This window comes from Borostomias antarcticus (assembly GCF_949987555.1).
Source record: "Borostomias antarcticus genome assembly, chromosome: 30".
Classification (NCBI taxonomy): Eukaryota; Metazoa; Chordata; class Actinopteri; order Stomiiformes; family Stomiidae; genus Borostomias; species Borostomias antarcticus.
This window is the reverse complement of record NC_140263.1, coordinates 5,767,943-5,780,511: the sequence shown is the minus strand read 5'-3', so window position 1 is coordinate 5,780,511 and position 12,569 is coordinate 5,767,943. Positions and strand designations below refer to the sequence as shown.

The 12,569-nt window shown below is 44.4% G+C and overlaps 1 protein-coding gene across 1 annotated transcript; it reads left to right on the top strand.

Moving 5' to 3' along the window:
• Positions 1-3,929: 3,929 nt before the first annotated feature.
• Positions 3,930-5,231, top strand: nxnl2 (nucleoredoxin like 2; the record flags this gene model as incomplete). Its single annotated transcript, XM_084460217.1, has 2 exons — positions 3,930-4,231; positions 4,777-5,231. 2 exons carry the CDS (start codon positions 3,930-3,932, stop codon positions 4,943-4,945), a joined length of 471 nt encoding a protein of 156 aa, XP_084316343.1. The 3' UTR covers positions 4,946-5,231.
• Between the last annotated feature and the right edge of the window lie 7,338 nt (positions 5,232-12,569).

The window sequence follows — 12,569 nt, the reverse complement described above, 5'->3', positions numbered from 1 at the left end:
CCTGCATCCAGGACGCGTCCTGCTTTAGATGCATCCTTCCTTCCTCGGTCCCCCGCTACTGCCTGCAGATCCTCGCCAGAAGAGGACGGGGCATCGGGCGACCGCGGGAGGAGGAAGACGGGATCAGGTCCTTGTCTCTCTGGCGTCCCTCACTTCCCGAGGAGGAGGAACCCGAAGCTGATCCGGTGGGAAAGGGTGAATTATGCAACGTCTATCACAGGCAATCAAGGGAAGAGAGAACAGGGAGGGGGGGAGAGACAGAGATGGCGAGGACTCCTCCGATCCATCTCAAAATCCGGAAAATAAATTATTAATCTTTTTTTTTTTTTAAAGTACAATTCCTTTCATGTATTCCCACGATCATATGTGATGTGATCTGTAAGAGATGTTGAATCAAATACAGACATATCCAAAGAATGTGTATCCTCGGTTAAGGGTGAATAGAAAGATAATCCAGGTATTCCAATGCATTTTCAGTCTTAGATTTTGTGCTCATTTTCTCTGGATGTTTCTGGAGCCTTCGATTCCTCTCTCTGCCTCTCTCTCTCCATCCCTCTCTCTCCCCTTTTCTTTAAAGAGACACCGCAACGTTTCAGCTATGGATGCTGTCATTTCAAACAACACCAGTAGTAGAATAAAAATTGTATTATTGTATTATTAATGTATGAACATGTCATTAGATGAGACACGTTCATTAAGTTGTAGAATTTGCAGCATCGAATTAGTCATCTGCATTGGCTTCGTTGAAATTAAATAAAATCGAAATTCAAGGTTGCCTGAATTTTGCCTGTATAAATAATTACATTAAACTATCACCTTACAGTAATATCCAAATTATAAATAATGTAAAAACTGGTGATAAATAATAGCTCACAAAAATCTGGCCAAAAAGATCAACCGATTTTATCAGATAATTTTTCAGATTATTCTACCTGTGAACTGAATGTTGGTAGTAGTAGAAAATCATTTGTAGAAGACTCTTTAGGTACATGGTGTGTACAATGGTCAGGTAAGTGTGTGTATGGTGGTCATGAGGGCCAGTAGGTGGTTAGTGGAGGGGTCAATGATTTGCCAACATGGTGAATTACTGCATTACAGTAGGACCCAATAAAGCAATCACTACAATAAATAATGATCACAACTACATAGACATATCCATCTTTTTTTACGTTTTTTTCTAGATATATCAACTAGCACTGGATTTCTTCTTTTCACTGGTCATCCTCAAATTCAACACTTGGTGCCACCGTTTCCTTAAAGTCGCACTGAAATGAAAAAAGCATTCTGTCCCATTTTGGTTCACATAATCGGTCATAATGTTCACCTAGTCAATGATGTATGCCCAAAATGTTACAAAATTCTACTTTTGTTGTAATCTTATATCAAAGTATATAATGTCTTACTAACTGGAAAACGGTAGATCACGTGCAATGACGACAACAGGTACCTTAGATTTTAGGCCAATAATCTCACAACATCCACCCGTCAATCAACGCTATCCTCCTATCGAATCTGTCCAAAGTTCTTAAAACCCGTCCACTTGTCAATGTTCCAATCAAATTCCTCTAAACGCATGTCCCGCCCTCATAGCTTGTTTGCGTCAGAAATACGTCAAACTACGGAAGTTAGATGATCTCAAACGTCCGTTTCAGTGCGACTTTAAGGTAACAGTTGAACCTGTGTCCAATAGGCATGGTACTTCCACCCCCCAGGCCTAAATAATAGGGGTGGGCTCTATTAAAGTGCGGACTGACTCACCAATCGTATCCCTTGGACCTATCAGCCCCCCACCTGTAGTTTGGTCTCTCACCACAAGGGGGGGGTGTTCTCTGCTGCTGGGCAGCTGCCTCTCTAACGGGGCTGGAGCTGCTGTATTGGTACCCCAGTTGGGCCTTGGTACCCCGGTTGGGCCTTGGCAGTGTACCCTTACAAAACCTAGCAATATGGCCGGCCTGCTGGCATCTGAAGCATATTAGTTTATCAGAGGGATCACACCTGGAAGGGAGTATCTTTCATGTGAGCTTTGGTACGGACATTAAATGCGAGCAGTTTTTTTTTTCACTTTATAAAATAAAAAAGCATACATTTGAGCTACAGTCAGATCTGATTATCCTGATGGTTGGTTCTTTAACCTCATGAACTGATGATCATGCATTTGGCCCACATGTGCACTTGCTGCATACAAGTTGATAATGATGATTTTATTTATCCCTAACGTGACATTTCTGCCCCAAAATTCGGTCTGCGAGCAAAAACATTTTCTCCACTCTCCAACTCTGCACCCCCATTTTCAAGTATAACTAGGCTCCCATATACACTTATCCATAGAGGAGAGGCCTCCCTCTAGTGGTACGAGACAGGTGTTGCAGTTTGAGCTCGAAAAACAGGACAGCTGTTATGATATTCTCCAAATTTCAGTTACTGTGGTACAAAAACCAGTTTGTTATAAATACGTAATTGTACATAATACATAAATACTTATTGGTGGAAGAGAACAAAAATTATGAACATGTACAAACTGAATATTAGCGGAATAATGTGTGTTTGTTGACCCTGACTCTCTTTGGCCGTGTGTGTGTGTGTGTGTGCGTGTGTGTGTGCGTGTGTGTGCATGTGTGTGCGTGTGTGTGTGTGTGTGCGTGTGTGTGCATGTGTGTGCGTGTGTGTGTGCTGGTGGAAGTTGCTGTAGTTCCTTAGACCATGTCTCTGGAACTGAGTCCTTTCCTGAAACACAAATAGAGTATGTTCTCATTCCTGACTGGCAAGCATGGGGCCTCCAAAACAGTCAGCCAATTGTATGTAAGTGGAGTGTGTGTGTGTGTGTGTGTGTGTGTGTGTGTGTGTGTGTGTGTGTGTGTGTGTGTGTACCCAGCGTTCAGAGCAGAGCTCTTGAAGGGGTTGCTGCTGGTGGGAACGTCCACTAGGGGGCATCGTTGGCTGCGTTTTGAAGACAGTACTGCTGTAGCTCCCTAGCAGCCTGAGACACCTAGGAAACAACAATATAACAATATAACTATCACCAATATAGCCAACTAATACTGTATAACTATCTCTAAGTGAGAATGTACAGAATAGCATTCCATCAGGTGTAAATGGAAGAATGGTTGAGAACCCCTTTTCTATTTCCATTCCCCAAAGTGAAATACTTCACTTTTTTGTTTTATTCTTTATTTATTGATTTATTGACTCCCAATCTTAGACTTGTAAGAATTCTAAGAACCCCTGAGACTGCTTTTTATGCAGTTTTTTATGGGGGTTTTATGTTTTTTATGCTTCTTTTTTATTTTACTATATTACTGTATGCCTGTGTATTTTACTAGGCATATTAGGGTGCCACGTTCCCTTCGCAGTGGCTGTATCCTCATCCGTCCTCGTCCACTCCTTCCTGAGAGAAATGGCCGAAACAATATGTTTTTATTCTATATTTCTTATGTTATGAACAACCCCGTTTGAAATAACAGGGAATAATTTTCCTACATAAAACTGCCCAGAGTTGTAATTCTAAACTATCTAAACTATATCTCCAGATATGTGAAGATGTCCCTGACCCTGGATTGGACAGGCAGGGCTGGTGGGAGGGAACAGTGTGTTTGAACCAACCGGAGACTGATTGACAAAAAAAAGGTCCAATCAACACGCTGTCTATAAACCGTGGGCGGGGTTTATGAAGTAGCCTCAAACCCCACGTGTGACACTTCACACAACATCCGCGGTTTGACAACATCTGGACCTGACGCTTTAAATTACACTAAATTAGATAAATTACAGTGTAATTTACAGTATTACAGCACAGCCACAAACTATAAGACAGAGGGGAATCTACCAGAAGCTAAACTAAGTTAAGACGAGTCTCCCAATCACTTAAACCGGGCTTAAACTAACCAGCTTCTTTTGAAAACCCAACCCAGTTTATCCATCAACTCCAAAACATGGTGGATGTATTTTCCGGACGAACTCTTCTCAACAAAGACGGGGATGTTGTTGACCCCGAGGAGGCACTGAGGAACAAGGTAGTGGGTCTCTATTTCTCCGCCGGCTGGTGCCCGCCGTGCCGGGACTTCACCCCCACCCTGGCCCTCTTCTACACGGACCTGGTTGAGGACAGCGACCCGCCGGCGCAGCTGGAAATAGTTTTTATCTCATCGGACAAATCTGCTGAAGATATGGTTGAATATTATCATGACATGCATGGAGACTGGCTGGCCCTGCCATGGACCGATCAGTACAAACAGTAGGTTTACATTTTGGTTATTTTGTATCTTAATTTGCATCAGTGTCTCTGGCTTCTGTTACTTTGTTGTCTTTTGATGCTTTAACTGTGCAATTTCCCCCCAAACCCACGACTGTAACAGGAGAACACGTGTGTGTGATCCACCACCGATATTAGGTTGAGTGCCTTGGCTTATAGTAAGAGGTTTAAGGGTCACCCTTTCAATTTAAGGATTAGAGATTCAAATAGCCACAGTCTCCTACCTAGTGTCTGTTTTGAGTTACTGTAGACATTCTCTCACACCGTTTCCGGTTTGACTTTGGTTGTTTTGAAAAGATATTGAAAATGACTGGATATGTTTGTTTATGGGGCGTCCCAGGAGGAGGGAAGTGGAGCTCCACCAAGACAGACTGGCTCCCTATGGAGGGGGCTCTTTCCCTCAGGTCCCGGGGGCGCCGGTGTCTCTCTCCTCCATCCCTCACCTCCCCTCTTCTCTGGTCTCTCTCCTCCATCCCTCCCCTCTTCTCTGGTCTCTCTCCGCCCCCCCCCCCCCCCCCCCCCCCCAGTGATCTGAAGAAGCGCTACAACATCACGGCGGTGCCCAAGCTGGTGATCGTGAAGGAGAACGGGGATGTGATCACGGAGAAGGGGAGGAAGCAGATCCGAGACCAGGGCCTGGCCTGCTTCAGGGGCTGGCTGGAGGTGGCCGAGATCTTCCAGAACTTCAAAGCATAGTCCACCACCAGGCTGTGAGGCCTGAAGCACAAAGCACACGGCATCCAAACACAGGTTTGAAGTAGAGATCGCAGCGTGACGGCCTGGTAGGACTTGAGTTTTATCTTTGCTGAATGTCACACCACGTGGGAACCAGCAGTCACACTTCCTGTTTGCTCAAACCTGCTTCTGAAAGTAATACAATTCAGATTTCTCTGAAAATTGATAAACATTAATTTCATTTGTGGTTTGCCGTGTGATTTGGGCTGAAGTCCATCAAAGATGCAAGATGACACAGCAGCGTCACTATAACCAAGGGCTCACTAATGTTCTTCACTGAAGGGCTATTTATTTAACACCAGTGAGATGGCTTGCTACTTAGGCTAACTTGATCAAGGGCTTACATTAACATGTAATGTGCTTCCAAAAGTGTATTTTAAACTGCTTGTATATATGTTATATTGGGTTTTATATATGGATTGATATTGCACTATGATATAAAATTATTTTGCTGCTTCAATGGATTGGTTTCCACTCTGTTTTTCTCTTGGGATAACTGGGTAATTGACTGGGTTGTTTGTTGTCTGTATATTACTGTGTTGTTATGGTGAGGTAGACGCTGCCGATCCCTGGCGTTTTGTTAGTTAACCATGCAAAACCCCAGAGGGTAATATCTCCTCCCTAGTGGCATATTCAGCTCTGTACCCCCCCCCCCCCCCCCCCAGCTCCTGGCTGTGCACCCTCATGCCCCCCCCCCAGCTCCTGGCTGTCTGGCCCTCATGCCCCCCCCCCCCCAGCTCCTGGCTGTCTGGCCCTCATGCCCCCCTTCCCCCCCCCCCAGCTCCTGGCTGTCTGGCCCTCATGCCCCCCTCCCCCCCCCCCCAGCTCCTGGCTGTCTGGCCCTCATGCCCCCCCCCCCCCCCCCCCCCCCAGCTCCTGGCTGTCTGGCCCTCATGGCAGCATCACGCCTGCTGCCCTACAGGCCTGGAGCTGTGCTCCCTTATCACACGACAGGAAGTTCCTCCATAATGAGCTGCTCCGAGCCCAGACTCAGCGTGGGAGTGTGTTAAGATAAGACCTATATAAGCGTCTGGAAGTGAGGCATAATAGATCTATTTGGCATTACAATGTGATTACACTGCCGTTTAAAAGGTATATTCAGCAATGTGATGTCGTGCCTTGAAAACGGGGCCTTTACCTACCAGAAATATCGCAAGAAATTGAGACATCTCTCCTCCTTTCAATGGCTTCAGGTACAGACAGTCCAATCCTGCACAGGTAGCCTGCAGCCAATCACAGGAGGTCCTGTGGGTGTCGCCAGCGTGTTTTGTGAGTGACCAGTCACCATCCCAAGAGTGGACAGGATGGGCTGTTTTAGAAGAGGAGACACCTCCTATTGTATTAGTCTCGTACACCTCACGCCACAAGGGGGCAGTATAAGACCTCTTCTGTAGCGTACACCTCACGCCACAAGGGGGCAGTATAAGACCTCTTCTGTACACCTCTGATCAGTGAGACACTTCCTACTCCACTCTACTATTTCATAATTTGGTGTGTGTGTGTGTGTGTGTGTGGGTAGGTAGGTCTCTCACACACAGACACAGAGAGAGTGGGTCTCAGAGTATATGTGACCGATATATTAAGTTATTTTAGTGGTGTGTGTGTGAGGGAGGGGGGGGGCGGTCTTTAAACCTGCTTGAGGATGTAACCATGATCTAATTTTTGGTGACCACAAAGTGCCTATTAGGATACGTGAGTTATGGAGTAATGTCCCACTTTGTTGTTAAAAACAATCTCAAAAAGCCTTTCCACACTAACTTACTGGACTTGACTAAGTCAAGCGCTAAGTGTTTTGTAGATAAGCCTGACCAGACTCACTCATACAGTCCGTATAGAAAAGCATGTAGCCTCCCTCAGACATACGTCAGGAAACCCACTGGGGTTCTGGCACTGTGGACTTAAGAACCAGGAAGAAACCGTCCGCGTGTTTCTCTGTGCCTCCATCTATGTTTGAGCTGGGAGAAGGAAAGTTGAGAGTAGTGAGAGGAGCTCTAATGAATAAACTAGTGTGCTTGCGGTCAGCGATGTAAACCGCATTATCGACTGGACAAGGCAACCAGTGACCCCTACCTGGTGAGTATGTATCTGTATGCATACTACTATTCAGGACATGCATACTACCATTCAGAACATCCATACTACCATTCAGGAGATCCATACTACCATTCAGAACATCCATACTAACATTCAGGATGTCCATACTACTATTCAGGACATCCATACTACCATTCAGGATGTCCATACTACCATTCAGGACATGCATACTACTATTCAGGATGTCCATACTACCATTCAGGACATGCATACTACCATTCAGGATGTCTATACTAACATTCAGGACATCCATACTACCATTCAGGACATCCATACTACCATTCAGGACATCCATACTACCATTCAGGACATCCATACTACCATTCAGGACATCCATACTACCATTCAGAACATCCATACTACTATTCAGGACATCCACACTACCATTCAGGACATCCATACTACCATTCAGGACGTCTATACTACCATTCAGGACATCCATACTACCATTCAGGACATGCATACTACCATTCAGAACATCCATACTACCATTCAGAACATCCATACTAACATTCAGGATGTTCATACTACCATTCAGGACATCCATACTACCATTCAGGACATCCATACTACCATTCAGGACATCCATACTACCATTCAGGACATCCATACTACCATTCAGGACATCCATACTACCATTCAGAACATCCATACTAACATTCAGGATGTCCATACTACCGTTCAGGACATCCATACTACCATTCAGGACATCCATACTACCATTCAGGACACCATACTACCATTCAGGACATCCATACTACCATTCAGGACATGCATACTACCATTCAGGACATCCATACTACCATTCAGGACATCCATACTACCATTCAGGACATCCATACTACCATTCAGGACATCCATACTACCATTCAGAACATCCATACTAACATTCAGGACATCCATACTAACATTCAGGACATTCATACTAACATTCAGAACATCCATACTACCATTCAGGACATCCATACTACCATTCAGGATGTCCATACTACCATTCAGGACATGCATACTAGCATTCAGGACATCCATACTACCATTCAGGATGTCCATACTACCATTCAGGATGTCCATACTACCATTCAGGACATCCATACTACCATTCAGGACATCCATACTACCATTCAGGACATCCATACTACCATTCAGGACATCCATACTACCATTCAGGATGTCTATACTAACATTCATTACCTCCTCCACAGTGACAGTGCAGAACGAGGAGTAATGTTTTCAGTGGGGTGTTTGTTAAAGAATGTTTAAGGTATTTTCACACCAAATGCGAATATTCTGGCGAAAAAAAACTAAAATAAAATCAAAACCCATATTTCTCAATTAGTCTCTTCACACCAAATGTGAAATTTCCTCGTTCCAAAAGCAACATTTATTTTTTCCGCAAATGTTTTGAAAAACAAGCTCTCAACCTAATGAATGCATCAATACATTCTATTAATACATCCAGTACCAGTACCAGTTCTATTAATACATCCATGATCAGTACCAGTACCAGTTCTATTAATACATCCATGATCAGAACCAGTACCAGTTCTATTAATACATCCATGATCAGTACCAGTACCAGTTCTATTAATACATCCATGATCAGTACCAGTACCAGTTCTATTAATACATCCATGATCAGAACCAGTACCAGTTCTATTAATACATCCATGATCAGTACCAGTACCAGTTCTATTAATACATCCATGATCAGAACCAGTACCAGTTCTATTAATACATCCATGATCAGAACCAGTACCAGTTCTATTAATACATCCATGATCAATACCAGTACCAGTTCTATTAATAGATCCATGATCAGTACCAGTACCAGTTCTATTAATACATCCATGATCAGAACCAGTTCTATTAATAGATCCATGATCAATACCAGTACCAGTTCTATTAATAGATCCATGATCAGTACCAGTACCAGTTCTATTAATACATCCATGATCAGTACCAGTTCTATTAATACATCCATGATCAGTACCAGTACCAGTTCTATTAATAGATCCATGATCAGTACCAGTTCTATTAATACATCCATGATCAGTACCAGTTCTATTAATACATCCATGATCAGTACCAGTACCAGTGATCAGAACCAAACATGACCTGCTCCTGCGTGCGCGCGCACACAGCCACGCCATGCACACGGTCTGTGCTCTCTGAGCTCCATTTTACAAACGCAGCCTCTCAAATAGGAAAATACAGCTTATTGATTTGTTGATTTGTGTCATTCTTTGTCCTTATTGTCGCCGTGGGCTGATGACCTCTGCGTGCAATGTACCCGAACTGCGTGATCAGTTCATTTTCTCCATCTTTCTGCATGCAAACGGCTCAGAGCTCGACCACGCGTGCAATAGAAACATAATTGCTCAATTCGCACTATAATTGGGAGATTGAGTTGAACAAGGCGAACTTCTTGCTGCAGTCGTATGAAAGCGAGCAGTGTTTGGGGAGCTGAGTCAGATAACAACGTCTCCTTTATACCCGGGGAGGCGGGGACACTCCGGGGCGGGGTGGACCAGGAGCCCGGTGGACCAGGAAGAGCCCGGTGGACCAGCCCGGTCCCCACAAGGGTTCAACACACACACGCGCTTTACCGGAGCTCTCGAGGAGCCGGGATACGGGGGAGCTGGAGAGATGGATGAAAGGTAGGCTATGGATGAAAGGTAGGCTGTGTATATCTGTTAGGATGAAAGGTAGGCTGTGTATATCCGTTAAGACGAAAGATAGACCATGTGTGTGTTAAACTACTTATTTTAACCGGGTCTCCAAAAATAAGGCAATACCAGTGATAAAAGGAGAACGTTTGCGTCATGACGATCATGCGGGCACATGGTGACAGTGTTGTGACAGTAGGTCTTTAGTGTTGTGACAGTAGGTCTTTAGTGTTGTGACAGTAGGTCTTTAGTGTTGTGACAGTAGGTCTTTAGTGTTGTGACAGTAGGTCTTTAGTGTTGTGACAGTATCTTTATTACACAACACCGCAGCTTCTCGTCTCACAGACTAAGTTACACTTTAGTTCTGTTTCTCACACACGCAAACTCGCAGAATACTAATTCACCTTTTCTTTTCTTTTACCATTGAAATGACACAATCCTCTTCACCGCTCAACTGCTCTCAATGTGAATGAATCATTTTGTAAGCACAGTTATCCTGCAGCAGTCTTCCCAGACAGGAAGAGTGATTCTTCCTAGACGAAGTGTTATTTATGTATTTCTGTGAACTCGTCAACACTGAAACCTCAGTGATTTATGAGTATAAATAAAGGTTTGAAATTGAAATGAAAGTGAGCAGAGCAGAGAGGACTGAAGAGACAGGATAGTGGTTTAGTATCCCTTCAGAGAGAGATCTAGAGGGTCATGTCTCTGTTTGGTTCGTGGATATTAGGTTTCCCTGTGAGATTCTATCCAGATATATGTTGCATTTGCAGTGAAACGTCCTTGTACATAACTATGCTGTGTGTGTGTGTGTGTGTTAGAGGAAGGAATGTATCCATAGATGCTCTGTGTGTGTGTGTGTGTGTGTGTGTGTGTGAAGGGTGGGGGGTGCGTTAGAGAGACTATCCATCCTATGTTCTGTGCTTGTGTGTGTGTGTGTGCGTGTGTGTGTGTGTGTGTGTGTGGTGGGGGGGTGGGGGGTGCGTTAGAGAGACTATCCATCCTATGTTCTCTGCTTGTGTGCGTGTTAGAGAAAGGACATCACTCTCGCGTGTGTGTGTGTGTGTGTGTGTGTGTGTGGTGTATGTTCTGTGCTTGTGTGCGTGTTAGAGAAAGGACAGTGCTCTCGCGTGTGTTCTGCTGTTCTCAGCCCGCTGCTGCATGAGATCACGTTACACAGGTCAGATGACAGAGATCTGTCCATCATGACTGATGAGAGAACACGTCTCTGACCTGTTCAGGCACACTGGACTGGACGGTCTAGACAAGGGGAGGACAAGGAAGGTCTTCTTGTCTAGACCGTCCAGTCCAGTCCAGGAGGGCTGGGTATCGAGTCGAATTTCAAGAATCGATTCGATTCCGATTCACAAGGTTCGAAATCTATTATCACAATTCGATTCAATATCGATTCGGTTAGTGTTACTAAAACATGTTTTTTTTATTTTTTTTTATTTAACTGTAACCTTAATTACATGACTGCCAATTTATGCAACACATCAATACTAGGGCTGGGTATCGATACTGATTTCCAAAAATGAATGAATGAATGAATCATTGAATGAATTAATGAACTATTCATTCATTAATTTATTCATTCATTCATTAAATAAAAGATCGCTTTTGGGATTCATGAATCGATTCTGAATCGATGAATCTATTTTTTAAACCCAGCCCTACAGTCCAGTGTGCCTGAATAGGACAGAGATGGACCGAAGGCTCTAGGTTCTGGTTCTGGTTCTGGAGCCTGTTTCAGTCCAGTCCCCCCTCACCAGGAGAGGAGAGGACGCGTCTTGAGGATGTGATTCTGGTTCTGGACCGAGGTCTGACACCGTCAGCTGGACTGGATCTCTGCTCAGACATCTGATACGTGTTTACCATGGCTAGCCAATAGGAGGAAGAACAAGAGAATGTGTGTGTGTGTGTGTGTGTGTGTGTGTGTGTGTGTGTGTGTGTGTGTGTGTGTGTGTGTGTGTGTGTGTGTGTGTGTGTGTGTGTGAACAGATGTGACCTGAGGATAGATGGTTATGCTGTACAAGCCCATGTTGTTTGGAAATGTGTGAACTTGGATGGGCAGTGCCTGTCGCAACGCCCCCCCCCCCCACTACACACACACACACACACACACACACACACACACACACACACACATGATTTCTCACAGTCTCTATCTTGGTTCTACTTTTATTATCAAATAGATGCACTATGTACATAGTCAATACACTATGCTGCTAGTTTAGCTATTCCCCTGTCTCTGCCCCTCTCTCCCTCTCTCTCTCCCTCTCTCTCTCTCTCTCTCTCCCTCTCTCTCTCTCTCTCTCTCTCTCTCTCTCTCTATCTCTCCCTCTCTCTCTCTCTCTCTCTCTCTCTCTCTCCCTCTCTCTCCCCCTCTCTCTCTCTCTCTCTCTCTCTCTCTCCCTCTCTCTCTCTGGGTGTGTCTTGTGCTCTCTCTCTCTCCCTCTGTCATTATGTAATAGCTGTGTTAATTAAATATGGATGCACTACTATGTTGAGTGTTAAACCTCGATGGCCTGTTTTTGTGATACTCTGAATGTGGGAGAGGTCCTCTATCGTCCCACACCTCTTAGGACTAGTTTCTTCATTTGTTTTGGGGGCGAGACTGAGGACAAAGATGATACAGAGAAGAGAGTGTGATTGTGGCTCTGATCTGTGGCTACAGACGTAGCTGACCACCACCGGTGTGACTGTGTCTGAATGAATACTGGACTCTGTAAAGGGCGCTATATAAATCCAACTTGAATGATTGATTGATTGATTGATTGATTGTGTGTTTTAGCCAGGCCAGCAACATCATCACTATTCATCCC